Source organism: Pipistrellus hanaki (genome assembly GCF_964339955.1).
Source record: "Pipistrellus hanaki genome assembly, chromosome: 18".
NCBI lineage: Eukaryota > Metazoa > Chordata > Mammalia > Chiroptera > Vespertilionidae > Pipistrellus > Pipistrellus hanaki.
This window is the reverse complement of record NC_140520.1, coordinates 892,686-910,314: the sequence shown is the minus strand read 5'-3', so window position 1 is coordinate 910,314 and position 17,629 is coordinate 892,686. Positions and strand designations below refer to the sequence as shown.

Below are 17,629 nucleotides of genomic sequence, written 5' to 3'. Positions count from 1 at the left end.
GGAATGGGAGGGCAGTGCCCAGCCCGCGCCCACGGCTGACCGCACCCACGGCCGAGGCCCCTGCAGCGGCCGGCCGAGGCCTGTCCCACCCCCACCCCACCCCGCACTGCCCTGCCCCCCGCACAGCAGCAGCAGCAGGAGCCGAAACGGCAGAAACTGAGCAAAATACAGAATTCCTCCGGAGCCACTGTGCTTCCTCCGCCCGTAAACGCAGACCCGGGACCAGTGCGGCCGCTCGGGGTGGCGGTCCGCGTCCTGAGCACCAGCGCGGGCCTCGCCTCCACCAGCGGCGTGGGCTGGCCGAGCCGGCGCGGCATCTGGTGACCATCTGCCCCGTGTCCTCGGAGAAGCCTCCGTGTCAGTGCCTGTGGCGTCTTTTCACGGAAAGAAACGGGCAGCCGGGGGGGGGGGGGGGGGGGAGCGTGCCAGGCCTCTGGCGGAGTCCCTGCCCACGCCCTTCCCGCCGCCTCAGCTGCCGGCTCCGCAGGGAGGGCCCCGGGCCTGGGCCGAGCCCCTGGGGGCATCCCTGCGGGAGACCCGGAGCCAGGCTTCACCCGATTGGCTGTGGACACTTTTCAGAGAGGGTGGTGGGTTCCAGCCCCAGCCCCAGTCTGGCGGATGCAGGAGGCAGCGAATCGATGTGTCTCTCTCACATTGATACCACCCCCGCCCCCCTTTCATTCTCTCTAAAGAAAATCCTTGGATGAGAATTGACACAAGAAAACGGGGGAAACCCCGGATGCTGAAGCCAGGAGTGAGCCCAGGAATGTTATAATGGGATGCCTTACGCTGAACTCTAAGCACGCGTTTGCATGTGCACGTCCCAATCAGCTCTTATCCTCCGGAGCGATCTCGGTCCCGCCCAGCGCTCCCAGCCCCAGGCCCAGCGGCCACGGAGTGACCGAGCGAGCGTAAAGGTCGGCAAAGGGCAGCCCTCCAGCCTGCATTCTTAGCATTCTGTTCTCAGCCTGGGGTTTCCCCTCCCTTCCTCAGGGAATGGCTACTGTGCCACGTGCGGGATCCAGTGTTGCTCAGAGACGAAACCCCCTGGCTCCCCTCTCCGCTTGACGCCGTTCCTCCCGCACGGAGTGCCTGGCGGCCAGATGTGTCTCCAGTGCCAAAGGCGGCGCGTTTAGTTCAAGAAACAGGCGGGGACGCTGTGTCTCAGCAGCATCCAATCTGTCCTTCGTGGGGACAGGGCCGCGTGCTGAGGAAATGACTCCTCGGAGGAGGGGCTTGTGTCCGTGGGGAGCTGGCGTGGTGTTTCCCGGAACCGGCCGCAAAGGCACTGAGCTGACCCTGTGACCCCGTTACGTGTGCGAGGTCCGGTGAGCAGCCAGGGTGGAATGTGGGGCTGGAGTGTGTCCTGGAGTCACACCCCTCCGCCCCCCAGCAGCCTTCACACCCGTCCCTCCGCAGATCAGGGACCCGCGCGACTGTGAGGCCACAACTAGGCAGCCGGTGGCCGAGGGGACAGGCGGGGAGGCGCCGACCCCCGCACGGGGAGCGCAGCCCGAGCTCACGCTGCGGGAGGAAGGACTGAGGACGGAGCTCCGGCCGAGCAAAGCCCACACAGCACCTCCTCCGGGCGCCCGCTCCTCCGCCGCTCCTCCCGCGGGTTCCCGGTGAAGCTGCCTCGCGCCGCGCTGTCCCGCGTGGCTCCTCCGGCCTCGCCTGGCTCCGTGGGCGCGTCCGGCCGGGAGCTGCTGCCCCGCCCGCAGGACTCACACCGGGACCCCCAGAGCCCCGACCCCGGGACCCCGACCGCAGGCTGCCGGCCCCGGTGTGCGCGGGGCGGGCGCGGGGGGCGCACTTTGGCGACGGCGCCCCGGCGCCCGGATTTTAGGGACACGAGTGGCTCGGGGACTGAAGCCATGGGTGGTGGGTGCCCTGCAGTACCGGCGCCCCGGGAAAAGCGGGGTGCTGGTCCCTTCCAGCTCGGAGGGAGGACGGGCGGGGAACCGGGCCGCGGGAGGGGCTGGCCCGGCTAACGGGCCCGTCTCCTGGCGCGGCTGGGGCCTCCGAGCAAGGGCCGCCCCCACCTTCTCCCCCTCCCTGGTCTCCTCCATCCGGACCGGGATGCCACCGGGAAAGGGCGCCCGCCCCGGCTGTGCCCGGCCCGGCCTTCCCGGCGCCGGCGGCCGGAGCGCAGGCCTCTCGGGGCGCCGGGCTGCTCGGGGCGCCCAGCCGCGGGAGGGGTCCTCGCTCCGCGGCCTGGGGCGGCCCTGGGGCGGCCTGCCGGCGCGGGGACAGGAGTTCCGGCTCCGCAGCCCCGGCCTTTCCCGGCTCCCCCGCTCCCGCCCCGCTCTCCGCGCCCGGAGCGGGGGCGCGGGCCGCGGTGGCGTGAGCCGGCGGGGCCGGGCCGGGCCGGGCCGGGCCGGGCGGGGGGCGGGGTGGGCGGGGCGGGGCGGGGGCCGGGGCCGGGGTGGGGCCGGGGAGCACACCGCCTCGCGGCGGGCGGAGCGGCGGCCCATTGGCCGGCGGGCGGGGACGGGGCGGGGCGGGCGGGGCGGGGCGGGGGCCCATTGGCCGGCGGGCGGGCCCTCGGGCCGGGGGCGGGGCCGGCGGGCGGGGCGGGGGCCCGGGCGGCCGCGGGCGGACGGCTCCGGGGACAGTCGCATCGCCGCCCAGGGAGCGAGCTCGGAGCGTGAGCGGCGGCCACTCCCGGGCCCGGAGCGCGAGGCAGAGCAGACCGAGCCGCCGCCATGACCCACTTCAACAAGGGCCCGTCCTACGGGCTCTCGGCCGAGGTCAAGAACAAGGTGCGGGCCGGCCGGGGGTCCGGGCCGGGGCGGGGGTGCGGGCCGGGGCGGGGAGCCGGGGGTTCGGGCCGGGGCGGGGAGCCGGGGCGGGGGTGCGGGCCGGGGCGGGGGTCCGGCTGGGGCGGGGGTGCAGGGCCGGGGCGAGGGGCCGGGGATCCGGGCCGGGGCGGGGGTTCGGGCCTGGGCGGGGGTCCGGGCCGGGCGGTGCCCGCGCTCGGGCTTCGCGGAGCGGGACGTCGAGCGGCGGGAGTGACCGCCCGGCGCCTCCGGCTTTGTTCCCGCCGCGGCCGGACGGTCGGCGGGCGGAGGCCGGGCCGCGGCTGCAGCACCCTCCCCCCGGGCCGGGTGCCCCCGCGCGGCCCTCCGCCCCGAGCGGGGCCGTCCGGGCGCCCAGGCCTCTCCCCACCCCCTCCCCTCCCCTCCGGGCCGAGCGCCCCGGCGGAGTCGGGCGGGTGGCGGCCGCCGGCCTTTGTTCCCGGGCCCCCGCGCCCCCCGTTTCCCCCGACGGCGGCGGCGGAGCGCCCGGCCCGGCGCCTCTGGCGAAGCCGCGGGACCGGACAAAGCGCGCCGCTCGGGCCGCCCTCGGCGGGGACGTGAGGGCTTTTGTGCCTTTTTTTTTTCTTTCTTTTTTATGAAAACTGAGAAGTTTGGGTCCCGGGGCATGTAACGGTATCGGGCGCTCCTGGCCCTTTGTTCGGGGCGCCCGGGGTGCGAGCGGGCCGGGCTGCGGGCCGGGCGGGAGGACGCGGGCTGCGGGCGGGAGCGGAGGGGGGGCCGGGCCCCCTCCCCAAACCTCCCTCCCGCTCCCGCCGCATTCCTGGCCCGTGACATCAGCCCGCGGCCAATCGGCGGCGCCGGCACAGACGGCGCATTGTCTGCGCCCGGGGGCCGGGCCGGACCGGGAGCCCGGACCCGGAGCCGGAGCCCGACCCGCAGCCCAGATCCGGACCCGCAGCCCGGAGCCCGGGCCGGGGCCGGGGCGGCTCCCCTGGCGGACCCCGAGGCGCAGGTTCGGTTCGCCCTCCGGGCCGGTTCGCCGGGTCCTGCCGCCCCTCCCCCTGGACCTGCGGGGCGGGGCCGGGCCGGTGCGGCGCCCCCGGAAAGTTCCCGGGACTTTTTGTAAAGAGAAAAGTGCGCGCTCGGCCTGGCGGGTCCCCATCCCGCCCTCTGGGTTTGGGTGGGGGCGCCGGGCGGGGCGGGGGTTCCGGCTCCTGGCGGCGGGCCCAGCCCGAGCCCCTGCGTGGCGAACGGGGCTGACCCGCAGTCCTTGCAGGGGCCGCCCTTCTTGGGGTTCACGTCCAGCGCCTTTCTCTTGGCGACTAACGAGCAGCTTCTCTCCGCTGCGGGGGGCGGGGGGGCAGAGGCCGCTGTGACTGTTAGTCAAACCCGGGCTCAGAAACCGGACCCGGGACTCCAGGCCTGGCTCCCGAGCTCCCAGCCTCCTCCATCAGCGCCGGCCCTCACTCCGCCCCGCCCCGCAGCCCCAGTCCCCCACCCCGCCCCGCACCCCCCCAGCCCCGGCCCCCGCCCCGCCCCGCCCCGCAGCCTGGAGCTGGGTGCCGCCATCTAAAGTCTGAGGACCAGGAGGGTGATGCTCACCCTGAAAGAAGGGCCACCCGGCTCCCTGCTGAGCTCCAACCTCTGAGCCGGGGTGGGGGTTGGTCCCCAGTGGGGGGTGCGGGAGGCAGCGGATCCATGATTCCCTCTCAGCACTGACGGTTCTCTCCCTCTCCCTCTCCCTCTCCCTCCCTCTCGGAAATCAGTAAAAACATTACTTCTTAAAGGCTGAAGAAGGAAGTTGGAACACTAACTCTGAGGAGGGTGTCTGGGGTGGGCTCTGGGTATTCTGCATCTCCCCTGGTCTCCCCTCTCCCCCATTCTCACTGCCCACCTGTCATTCATCCCTTGACCTTGCGATTTCGCATGCGATTCCGTGTGGTTCCGTGTGAACCTGTCGGGGTCAGGGTGCCGTGTTTGTCTGCTGGGCCTCCGGGAGGCCCTGCTGTCCACTGCGGGCGCCCGGACCGGCCTGGACTCCTGGGAGCCCGCACCGGAGCCCTCGCTGTCTCTTCGCGGGCTGCACAAGCACGGGGCACTCCGAGCCAGGGTTCTGCTTTTCCTGAACACCTGGTTTAACAGAGCCGAAAGGCATGAGCCTGGAGGGGGGTGTGGGATGGGCTTGGGGTCCATCGCCCGGGTCCTGGTCCCCTCCCTGCCTCTTCGCCTGGTGTGACCGGCCGGCTATGCGCTCTGGGCTTCAGCTGCTGACCGAGGGCTGAGCTGCGGGTGGCAGTAAGGACCCCGTATGGACATTGCCGCCATGGTGCTTCGTAAGCCCATCGCGTTTCCCGGACGCGTCGCCGCCTCTTGAGTTCCCCAGTGCGAGCCTCTGGTCTTTGACAGCCGCGTGACAGCATCCGGAGGCTTTGATCTCAGACCCTTTTCTCGTTAGTAAACTTCAGGGCGGGGGTAATCTGTAAAGCAAGTTACCTGCCGGCCAAGCCGGTACTCCTTGGTAGGAATACACAGTGGCTCTTTTTCAATAAATGGGCAAGAAGGTGTTTGAAAGCTGCCTAAAAGGTAGAATCTTCCAGCCCAGCGCCGGGTCTAACAGCATCGAAAGGGCCAGTAACTCGCCATCCACAGAGACCTGTCTGAGCCCAGGACGGGCAGGCAGCAGCTGGGCAGGCAGTTCCGGGGGGGGGGGAGGGGGGGGGCGGTGGGATTAGCAAGGTCCCCGGTGGAGCACCAGCCCTCGCAGGAATCGGGAGCACTGTGTGTCTGAGGAGGGGGCAGGAAGTGGGAGCACCGGGTGCCTGAGGAGGAGGGGGCAGGGAGCGGGAGCACCGGGTGCCTGAGGAGGAGGGGGCAGGGAGAGGGAGCACCGGGTGCCTGAGGAGGAGGGGGCAGGGAGCGGGAGCACCGGGTGTCTGAGGAGGGGGGGGCAGGAAGCGGGAGCACCGGGTGTCTGAGGAGGAGGGGGCAGGGAGCGGGAGCACCGGGTGCCTGAGGAGGAGGGGGCAGGGAGAGGGAGCACCGGGTGTCTGAGGAGGAGGGGGCAGGAAGCGGGAGCACCGGGTGTCTGAGGAGGGGGGGGCAGGAAGCGGGAGCACCGGGTGTCTGAGGAGGGGGGGGCAGGAAGCGGGAGCACCGGGTGTCTGAGGAGGAGGGGGCAGGGAGCGGGAGCACCGGGTGTCTGAGGAGGGGGGGCAGGAAGCGGGAGCACCGGGTGTCTGAGGAGGGGGGGGCAGGAAGCGGGAGCACCGGGTGTCTGAGGAGGAGGGGGCAGGGAGCGGGAGCACCGGGTGTCTGAGGAGGAGGGGGCAGGGAGCGGGAGCACCGGGTGTCTGAGGAGGAGGGGGCAGGGAGCGGGAGCACCGGGTGTCTGAGGAGGGGGGGGCAGGAAGCGGGAGCACCGGGTGTCTGAGGACCGGGAAGACCTGGAGGAAGCAGCCTTTCCTGACACGTGGCGGATGGGGTGAGGGGGGGTTCGGTGTGTGGCCTGCGGGACAGTCTTAGCAAATGACAGGGGCACTCTCTGGGCCGGGGGGTCGGTGCTGGGGGCAGAGGGAGGAGCGCTCCGGGAGGAGCTAACGGGTGCTGAGACGCTCGCTCAGCCTGATGCTCCCTGCCCCCGGGGACGGGGATCTGGGCTCACGTCTCCGTGGTTACAGCGGGAGGCCGCCCTCCGCAGGGAAGGCAGGGGAGCTGCCAGCCTGTGAGTCCCGGAGTGAAACCGCCGGTGCTGGCCGGGACCGATTTGGCTCAATGGATAGAGCGTCGGCTTGGGGACTGAAGGGTCCCGGGTTCGATTCCGGTCAAGGGCATGTACCTTGGTTGCGGGCACATCCCCAGTAGGGGGTGTGCAAGAGGCAGCTGATCGATGACTCTCTCTCATCGATGTTTCTAACTCTCTATCTCTCTCCCTTCCTCTCTCTACAAAAATCAATAAAATATATTTTAAAAAAAAAAAAAAAAAAAAAAAAAAGAAACCGCCGGTGCTGATGCCTCGGCCGCCCCGAGTCCCGGAGGCCCCCCAGCGGGGACAGCGCCCTCTGCCCGTCCCTCAGGGCAGCAGCAGCCCCCCTGGAGGCCTCGCTGGGACTGGGGGGGGGGGGGTGACTTACCAGGGTGCCCTGAGCCCCATTACAGTGATCTGTGACGTCAGAACAAGTCACCCACTGGATGCTTTCGGGGTCTCAGCCAGTCCTTCCCCCTCCGCCCAGGGAGCGGCAGCTGCTCCTCATGGCGGGGGCCTGGGGGGTGGGGGTGGGGGTGGGGGTGCCACGTGCCTGCTGCTCTGGGACCGGCACTGGGTCCCCTCAGCCCTGGAGAAGCCCGGGTGCTGACCCCCCTTGCAGCCAGCCTGGGCGCGGGTCGGAACCCCAGGGCTGGTCAAGGCTGATGCGGGCGGGGGGAGGGGTGTCCTAACAGAAATACAAGCGCGTCCGGCGCTTTACAGACCCTCCGGGGACTCGGAGGCTGCGGGTGGGGGGAGCCTGGGGCTCAGGATGGCCGGGGAGGCTGTCCGGTGGGCCCTCAGTTCTAGCGCTGACTCTGGCCGCGTATCCTGTGTGTCACCTGTAACGTGTGTGTGTGTGTGGGGGGGGGGTGCCTGCTTTCCCAGCTTGGGGAGACGTGTGTGTCTGGGCAGGTGCGGCCCTGCCTCTCGCTGGCCTTGCCCGGAGGGATGCGCCCGGCCCTCCGCCCGGAGCCGAGGCCCCCGCCCGCCCAGCCGGGAAGCGGCCCGGAGCGGAGGCTCACCCCAGCTTCCCTGGTGCTGGGGGCGCCCCGGACGGCCCTGCGGGCTGCCCTGCGGTGCGAGGGGCTGCAGACGGCACCGGGGACAGAGGGCGGAGAGCGGGCGGGGTCTGGCCCCGGGGGCCGTGCCGACGTGGAGGGGGAAGGCGGGGTGCACATCGCCAGCCCCGTGGGGGGGAGGGGGCACTGGCTGCCCGGACTCCCAACTCCGCATGGCTCCAGCAGCCTCGTTACTGGTCGTTATTGATCGTTACTGATCACTGATCAATACTGATTGTCTAAAGCAGGGGTCCTCAAACTTTTAAAGTGGGGGCCAGATCACGGTCCCTCAGAGAGCTGGAGGGCCGGACTATATGAACTACTAATTCCTACTGTAACACCTCGGCTGTGCTCACTGCCCAAAAAACCTGGCGGGCCGGATCAGACTCCTCTGAGGGCCGCATGTGGCCCGCGGGCCGTAGTTTGAAGACCCCTGGTCTAAAGCTCTGCTGGGAATAGAGACCAGGCGGCGGCTTTTCAGACGTGTTTGAAGGAGGAAACCTTCCAGGGGCTGGACAGGAGCAGCCGGAGTGAGCACTGAGCTCGGGGCTGCTGCTGAGCCTCAAGGTCCGGGGCCCGGCTCCAACCCGGGCCGTGAGCCGGCGCTCGGTGAGGGAGGTGGGGCGCCCCGGCCCGTCCCTGTGCAGACCCGCCGCTGGGCGCCCCCTGCCTCCGCCGCCCCGGCCGGTCCCTGTGCAGACCCGCCGCTGGGCGGCCTGGACGCCTCTGCCTCCGCGGCCCCGGGGTCGGGTCACGGGACCGCCGAGCAGAGCGGTGCCTCCAGGACGCACCTTCCGGGAGGGAGGCAGGAAGGAGCAAGGGGCCATGCTTGTCTCCAGGTGGCGAGAACGGGACAGTGTCAGCCCCGCAGGGTCCATCGAAGGTGCCCTTGTTCAGACACGGGGTGCCCCTGGGCCGGTGCAGGGAAGGTGCTGGGGGCCGGGGCCGGGGCCGGGGCCGGGGCAGGGACACCTGCGGAGGAAGGGGGTTCCCAGGACCAGCTGGCAGGAGAGGGGGCCTGGCTCAGCCCCCTCCGGGGCCCAGGCGGGCCGGAGGAGACAATCCAGTCCCCCTCTGTCCCAGGCTGACAGCCACGTCCTCACCCGGCTCCTGGGAGCACCTCCTAGGCCGCCCCGGCCGGCTCAGCCCGGAGGCCACAGTTCCAGTCCCGGTCATTGGGGGCTCGATGCGGGGGGGGGCAGCAGGAGGCCGGCGATCCATGATTCTCTCTCATCACTGACGTTCCCCTCTCTCTCCCTCTCCCCTCCTCTCTGAAACTAATACAAATCTATATATATTTTAAAAAGCAATGTTTTATAAAGGCGTCTCTGGCTCGCGGAGTGCGCGTGGCCATCAGTTGCCCGGAGCTCTGGGGCAGGGTGTGCCTGCGCCTCGAATGATTTGTGGATTAAGCCGGGATCTTTCGGAATCCCGGTTTTCTTCTTTCTGCCCCACTTTACTCTCCCTGAGGCCTCCAGGGGCAGCGGCCAGCGAGATCTGAATCTGAGTCGCCAGGCGCTCCCGGCTGGGCTGACGTCCGGCCCGCGGGCGTGGGGCCCCTCCCGGCCCGGCTAGGGTTTCTCCGGGGACTCGGAGCGCCGCGGACAGAGGGCCCTTTATCAGGAGCAAACCAAACCCGCCGGCTCCATCTGAGATGGCCAGATGGCGATGGAGGAGATGGCTGCCCGGCGCAGGCACCGGTGCAGGTGCCGCGTGACCGTCCTGGGTCTTCCTGGTCTGGTCTCCCCACCGGCATCGGGTGCGGCTGCCCAGGCGTGGGCTCGGGGGGCGGAGGACGGTAACCACACACACACACACACACACCACACACACACACACACCACACACACACACACACACACACACACACACACACACACACACCACACACACTCACACACACACACACACACACACACACACACACACACACACACACCACACACACACACACACACACACACCACACACACACACACACACACACACCACACACACACACACACACACACCACACACACACACACACACCACACACACACACACACACACACCACACACACACACCACACACACCACACACCACACACACACCACACACACACACACACACACCACACACACACACACACACCACACACACCACACACACACACCACACACACACACCACACACCACACACACACACACACACACACACACACCACACACACACACACACACACCACACACACACACACACACACACACACCACACACACCACACACCACACACACACACCACACAAACACACACACACACCACACACACACACACCACACAAACACACACACACACACCACACACACACACACCACACACACACACACACACTCACCACACACACACACACACACACACACACACACACCACACACACCACACACACCACACACACACACACACACACACACCACACACACACACACACCCCGTCCTCGGTGCGCTCTGTGCGGGCTCCGGGGTGCAGGCCTGGCCCAGGGGGTCCACACTCCCGGGGGTCCGGTCCTGGCCGGGGCTCTGAGCCTGCAGCCGGCCCTGGCGGGCGGGGGCGAGGACCGAGCGGGTTCCCCGGGTCCCCGCGTTTGCCAAGGCCCCGCACACCCACCCGTGCAGTACGCGAACCCCTCAGTCGTTACCCTCTGGTTCTTGGGGATCACCGCCCGCTCCCTCCCGTCCACCGTCAGCTCTTCCGAACACTTCTGAGGCCGCCATGACGGAGGGCAGCCCCGAGGGTGCGTGGCCCTGTCCCCGTCAGTGACGCTGTGTGCGAGGCCTGGGTCCCGACCTCGAGCTGTTTGACGGCGTCTTTGCTTTCACGGTGACGGTGCGCTGGCCAGTGCCCATCAGCACTGGTTTGGAGGCAGGAAGCGGTGCCTGGCGGGTCCGGGCGGGCAGGCGGGCAGGCCGAGGCCCCGCTCCAGGGCCAGGACCGAGGCCGCGTGGGGGAGAGGTCACGCGCGCCCCCCCCCACCCGCCCCCGGAGTCCTGGCGGAGCGGTGACCAGGTGAGCAGGAGGCGGGCAGCGGGCCTGGAGGCTCGGGTGCCCTGAGCTGAGGACACGGGGTGGGGGTGGCCTCGGAGGGGGGCGGGCAGGTCACGTGGTGAATGAGCGTCTGCGGGCCGGGCCGCGGTGGACTTTGCTCACACAGGCCTCCGCCCCCGGGCCCCGTCTGGTAACCGCAGCGGCCTTCTGGGGAGGGGAGGCCGGAGGCTGAGGTTTTTGTGGGGGTTTTGGGGTTAATTTTTTTTAGTCTTTTGTTTCTTAAAAGTAACCTGCTTAAAGCAGTCAAACCCCCGGCAGCCTGCCTGCGGCCCTGGGAGGAGAGGCCCGGGGGAGCAGGGGTTCGGGTTCGGTTACCGCCTGAGGTCACACTGAGAGCGTTTGACGTCTGACTTCCAGGCATGTGACCTGGCCGTGCACCCGAGGAGCATGTGGTCTGCAGGGGCTCCCGGGCGGGTCCCAGGCGGGCGTGACGCTGAGCCTGACCTCATCCTGTTCCTGGTCTCCAGGCAGCGACGGGGGAGGAGGGAGGAGGTGGTGAGGCTGGTCTCCCAAGCCTCCCGCTGTTGTCCACACCTGGCTTCATTCTCTGGGGCACATACCCTCCCACACCCCGCTCATCCTCATCTCGGGGGGACTGCCTGCAGGGGGCTCCCGAAGGCTCCGTACAGGGGTGTCTGCCTGGGGGCAGCAGGTGGGAGGCCCCGCTCCGGGCAGGGCCTCTGAAGGTCGCCAGGGAATCACGTGAAATAAACCCCGAGGCAGAGTAAAGAAATGAGGTTGATAAAGAGCTGGGTGAGAGCGATACTGAGACAGATTGGGCGGAGCCGCCAGGCCTGCACGGTGGGCTTACCCGCCTAGCACGTGGCCAGGAAGGACACTTCGGCATTTCCCGCCCGCCGCCGGATTGCAGCTTTTCGATGGAAATGGGGGCGAGCTCCACCACGGAGCTGCCTTTTCCGGGCTTGCTCTAGGGCTGCGTTCGAGCCTCGGAGGCCACCAGTGGGCGCTGGGTGCTGGGCGGTGGGTGGTGGGTGGTGGGTGGTGGGCGGTGGGTGCTGGGCGCTGGGCTGTGGGTGCTGGGCGGTGGGTGGTGGGCGCGTGTCCCCGTCTGCCTGGCCGACTCTGACCCGCTGCGTCCGGGAGGGGAGGCCTTGTGAAAGAGATTGCTTTCCCAGATGGTCTCATAGAATTTTCTTTTCATCTGAAACTTGTTTGTGAGAAAAGAGCACACATTCCTAAGTCGTGAATTCCACTCGGCTGGCGAGGCTGCTGGAAGCTCCCTTCTTTTCGAAGGATTAGCAGCATTGGGGCGGAAAGCCAGAACCCACAGTCATGTGACGGGGCGACACCTCCTCATGGTTAGCTCGCCGTCTCTCCCCGCCGGGCCGTCTCTCCTGTCTCTCCCGTCTCTCCTGTCTCTCCCCGCTGTCTCTCCCCGCGGGGCCGTCTCTCCCCGCGGGGCCGTCTCTCCCCGCGGGGCCGTGTCACATGCGGGCGCCGTGGGGTCAGGCGCGGTTTCCCCTCCGCGGCCCAGCGTCTCCCCTCGCTGCCCACCCCGCTCCCCGGGCGGCATTTGTCCTGAAGCGCCCGCGGTGCGCTGGGGCGGCCGAGCGGGTGCGAGGGAGTGGCCGGCGGCCGCAGGCGGGTGTGAGGCTGGGCAGGTGCTCACACCGCCCTGCCCTGTGTTCCAGATCGCGTCCAAGTACGACCCGCAGGCGGAGGAGGACCTGCGCGGCTGGATCGAGGAGGTGACGGGCATGAGCATCGGCACCAGCTTCCAGCTGGGCCTCAAGGACGGCATCATCCTCTGCGAGTGAGTCTCCGGCCGAGGCCCACGGGGCCCTGGCCCCCCCACCTCCCCCCCTTCCCTTCCCCCCACCTCCCCCCCACCTCCCCCCCTTCCCTTCCCCCCACCTCCCCCCCTCCCTCCCGGCCAGGACACCACCTGACCTCGCCGAGCCAGGGCCCACGCTGCCTGCATGGGATGGGGGGTGGGGACTGCCATGAGCTGTGCTCTCCTCCCCAGGCTCATCAACAAGCTCCAGCCGGGCTCCGTGAAGAAGGTCAACGAGTCTTCGCTGAACTGGCCGCAGGTAAGCCTAGCCCACCCCCTCAGGGCGGGTCACACCCCTCAGGGCGGGTCACACCCCCCAGGGCAGATCACACCCCCCAGGGCAGGTCACACACCCCCAGGGCAGGTCACACACCCCCGGGGCAGGTCACACACCCCTCAGGGCAGGTAATACACCCCCTCAGGGCAGGTAATACACCCTCGGTCACTTTTTCTTTTTTTTCTTCTTTTTTTTTAAGATAAATCAAGTGGGGAACTTGTAGAGGTTTCCTACTTCACCACAATTTCCTTTTTCTTATACATATTATTTTTACTCCCGAGAGGAAGGGAGAGGGAGAGAGGTAGGAACATCAGTGATGAGAGAGAATCATGGACCGACTGCCTCCTGCACGCCCCACACTGGGGGTCCAGCCCACAACCTGGCCCTGGGCCCCAACTAGAAATCGAACCCTGACCCCCGGGTTCATGGGTCGAGACTCAGCCCCTGAGCCGCCGGCCGGCAGGTGCTCCCTCTTCAGGCAGCGAAACTGGAGGCCGCTTCCCAAACGGACGTCCAGCGAAGGCTGTGCTGGCGGCGTGTCCGGCTTTGGTGCCGTGTTCTTAGCGCTTCCGTAATTCCCTAGAACGAGGCCTGGTTACTAGGTGCTTTGTCTGGGCGTTTTCCTATCTTCAGTCTGTCTCTTCTCAGAGAAGACTTGGCAGGTTTTCACAGAGAAAGCCTGGGAAGGCAGAGAAGAAACGGGGAACGAGGGATTTGACGGCTCTCGGTGTGACAGGCAGGGTGTGTGGATTCAGAACACTGCACCGCGGCGTCTTCACGGGGGCTCTGATACAGAAGAGCCTAAGCATTTAGCAACCACAAAACCACAAATTCACACACACGTTAAAACCAGAGCATGACAGAGTGCGTGCCTTTTGACAAAGGGGACTTCAGCCTGGACAACACGGACATGGAAATCTTATAAGCACTTGAGGAAGATCATGTTTTTGAGAAACAAAAAAAATCATCCTTTTAAAAATCCCGAAAAGCCCCGGCCGGCATGCTCAGAGGCTGAGCGCCGACCTGGGAACCGGAGGCCAGGGTTCCGCTCCCGGTCGGAGCACAGGCCCGGGTGCGGCTGGGTCCCCGGGGAAGACCAGCCCCCTCGCCCTCCCTGGGGGGCTGTGCCCGTCGAGGCGGCCCGGAGCCTCGCCCTCCCGGAGGACGCAGGGTCTGGGTGGCCAGGGCCTCGCTGCCAGCCGACGGGCCTCTTGCCTTCCAGTTGGAGAACATCGGCAACTTCATCAAGGCCATCCAGGCGTACGGCATGAAGCCGCACGACATCTTCGAGGCCAACGACCTGTTTGAGAACGGGAACATGACGCAGGTGCAGACCACGCTGGTGGCGCTGGCCGGCCTGGTACGTGCGCCGTCCGCGGTGCGGGCTCCGCCGGGGAACGGGCACGAGCTGCGTGTGTGCGTGTGTGTGTGTGTGTGTGTGTGTGTCCCCGGGTGTGTGTGTGTGTGTGTCTGTGTCTGTGTCCCCGGGTGTGTCTGTGTCCCCGGGTGTGTGTGTGTGTGTGTGTCTGTGTGTCTGTGTCCCCAGGTGTGTGTGTGTGTGTGTCTGTGTCCCCAGGTGTGTGTGCGTGTGTGTGTGTGTCTGTGTCTGTGTCTGTGTCCCCAGGTGTGTGTGTGTGTGTGTGTGTGTGTGTGTCTGTGTCCCCGGGTGTGTGTGTGTGTGTGTGTGTGTGTGTGTGTCCCCGGGAGTTCAGACGGGCAGGGAGGGCCGGCCCCATAGTCGTTAGCCTCGTGGGGGCTGCTGGGCGCCATCAGACGCTCCCACGCCTGAGGGGCCGCATGTGGCCGCGATGGCCACGCCGGGGCCCCCCCTGGGCCGGGCTCGGCTGAGGGTGCACTTCCGTCCAGGCCAAGACCAAAGGCTTCCACACCACCATCGACCTCGGCGTGAAGTACGCCGAGAAGCAGACGCGGCGCTTCGACGAGGGCAAGCTGAAGGCCGGCCAGAGCGTCATCGGGCTGCAGGTGAGGGCGCCATCGCGGGAGACCCGGGCAGGCTGGGGGGCGGGGTTACCTCCGCGTCCACGCTGTGCTGGCTGAGGAGACCCCGCACCTCGTCCGGCCGCTGACGTGGCCGCGGGCGGTGGCTTCCCGCCTGCACTGCTTCTCCGAGGGGACGCCCTTCGTAAGTCGAGGCCAGGGGCCCGTGGGGCAGCCTCACGGACCCCAAGGCCGAGTCCCGGGGCCAGCGCTCGGGTGTCGGCTCCGCTCCTGGGACCCCAGCGGGGTCCCCCCTCCCTTCCTCGGGGCCGGGGGTGTCTGGGGGCACCGGCTCTGGCGGGGGGCGGGCGGGCTTGCTCACGCAGACCCCAAGGGGAGGAGCGTCCCACCCCTTCCTCCGCTCACGCTGCTGTGTCTCCTGAGCCTCCCAGGGAGCAGCTGTACTCTGTTAAGCCTTTCCTGTGACGGCCTTTCTAAGGAGAGAGCCCCAGCCGGCTCCCGAGGCCCGGCCCTCGGTGGGAGGGGAGGGAGGGGGCGCTCATTCCTGCTGCTCTGACCGCGGCCGGCGGTGCCCGCGGGCTCAGCCCGGGACGTGCGTGCGGGACTGCCCTGCGCTCCTGCCCCGGGACGGGCCGGTGGGAGGGGCAGAAGCTGGGCCTGTTCCGCCGCAGAGAGGGGTCTGCTGCCGCGTTTTACACAGAACACCCGGCGGGAGCTCACACCGGGCGGGAGGCACCTGCCTCTGCTCTCCCTCCGGAGGCAGCCCAGCCGATGGGGAGGGAGGAGGCGGGGGGAGCTAATTTCTCATCATCCAGCATCTTAGTGTCCGTCCGTCCTTCCTGTTGCGGTTTCTGTGGGGTTAACGATGAGGCCTTCGTAGCCAGTGGGCTGTTTGAGTCCTTCCTTCACACGCGCCCTCGGAGGCCGGGGGAGACTCGGCCCCCGGGAGCTGATGCCGCTCTCGTTTTGTGATTTAAAGATGGGGACCAACAAGTGCGCCAGCCAGGCGGGCATGACCGCCTACGGGACCAGGAGGCACCTGTACGACCCCAAGATGCAGACGGACAAGCCCTTCGACCAGACCACCATCAGCCTGCAGATGGGCACCAACAAGGGGGCCAGCCAGGTAAGGGGCCGTGTGTGTGTGTGTGTTTTAATTGATTTCAGGGAGAGGAAAGGAGAGGGAGAGGCAGGCAGAAGCATCAGTGATGAGAGGGAACCTTCCTGCAGATGGAGCCCGCACCCCGGGCCTGTGCCCGGCGGGGGAACCGAGCCGTGGCCTCCTCAGCCCGTCCCTTGTCACCGCCCCGCGGTCACTAACCTCTGCCCTCGGTCGCAGGCGGGCATGCTGGCGCCGGGCACCCGGAGGGACATCTACGACCAGAAGCTCACGCTGCAGCCTGTGGACAGCTCCACCATCTCGCTGCAGATGGGCACCAACAAGGTGGCCTCGCAGAAGGGCATGAGCGTGTACGGGCTCGGGCGGCAGGTCTACGACCCCAAGTACTGCGCCGCGCCCACCGAGCCCGTCCTCCGCAACGGCAGCCAGGGCACCGGCACCAACGGCTCCGAGGTCAGCGACAGCGACTCGCAGGCCGAGTACCCCGACGAGTACGCCGGCGGGTACCCCGACGACGACGCCCGCGAGTACCCGTACGGCGACCCCGGCCTGGATTACTAGGCGCCGCCTCCGGGTGCCGCCGCCCCGCCCGAGCCCTAGTGCGCTTCCCGCTCCTGCCCCGCAGGAGAGGCCCGTCCGCCCCTGCCCCCTCCGCCCGCCCGCCCTCCGCGCCGCCTCCACCCCGAGCGGAGGGCGCGGGGCGGGCCCTCTGGCAGACCCGCGTCCTCACATCCTACGGAACCGTCCGCAAGCGATAGGAGCTTCCCCCAGCTAGTGCCCGGCTCCTCCGGAAGACTAAACCGCGCTCAGCGCTCCGCGGCCGCCATCCACCGCGCCGGTCCAGACGGGCGTGCGGGCGGCCTCGCCCGGCGCCGGCCCGGCCGCTCCCCTGCGGGCGTCTCCCGGCGGCGCCGTGGCGGCGGGCGCGGGGCCTGGCCGGCGTGCCCACCCCGGCGTGCCAACGTAGCGGTGTAGACTCGCTCTGTCTCACTGTATTTATTGCTGCGTTTCTCAGCATAAACTCATCCCAGTGTATTTTTTATAAATAAATATTTTTTGAACATTCACACGCGCCAGCAGCTGGTGGTTCAGGACGCCTCTTCTCCCGGCGTCTGTGGTCAGTTGCTGCCTTGACATCTCTCTCCTCAACCCTCCCACAGCGCACTCTGCTTGGGAGGGGGCCGGCAGGACGGGGGGGCCGGCAGGACGGGGGGGGGGTGGCGGCAGGATGGGGGGCCGGCAGGACGGGGTGGGGGGGCCGGCAGGACAGGGTTGGGGGGCCGGCAGGACGGGGTGGGGGGGCCGGCAGGACGGGGGCCGGCAGGACGGGGTGGGGGGGCCGGCAGGACAGGGTGGGGGGCCGGCAGGACAGGGTGGGGGGGCCGGCAGGACGGGGTTGGGGGGCCGGCAGGACGGGGGCCGGCAGGACGGGGTTGGGGGGCCGGCAGGACGGGCCCTGCCGTTGCACGTGGGGACCCTCAACCAGGACAAACTGCTCTGTGAACCCAGCTGCCCGATGTGCCTCCCACCAGCTCGCTCTCCTCGGCCTCGGGAGCCTGGGAGGTGGGGTGGGTTGACTCCTGCTCGGAGTCGGTGTTAACAAGGGGTGTTCTCGGGGTGCAGGCAGATGACCGAGCAGATACACAGCTCCCCTCCTCCCACGACCACCTCCAACTTACACCAATGGCAGAGCTGCCACCACTGAGCCCTGGGAGGCCAGCTGACAGAACGCCTGGAACTCGGTACAAAGAGCCACCAGGAGGCCCCGGAGGGGCGGGCCACCCCCTGTGACAGCCATGTCCGGGCTGCAGAGCCCTCCCCTTCCCGAG

The 17,629-nt window shown here is 68.3% G+C and overlaps 1 protein-coding gene across 1 annotated transcript; it reads left to right on the top strand.

The window, feature by feature from the left end:
• The first annotated feature begins 2,584 nt into the window (after positions 1 to 2,584).
• On the top strand, positions 2,585 to 16,865 carry CNN3 (calponin 3). The gene is made up of 7 exons (XM_084865390.1): positions 2,585 to 2,762; positions 12,302 to 12,423; positions 12,637 to 12,703; positions 13,944 to 14,081; positions 14,588 to 14,704; positions 15,660 to 15,806; positions 16,020 to 16,865. Exons 1-7 carry the CDS (start codon positions 2,706 to 2,708, stop codon positions 16,359 to 16,361), a joined length of 990 nt encoding a protein of 329 aa, XP_084721516.1. The 5' UTR covers positions 2,585 to 2,705; the 3' UTR covers positions 16,362 to 16,865.
• The last annotated feature ends 764 nt before the right edge of the window (positions 16,866 to 17,629 follow it).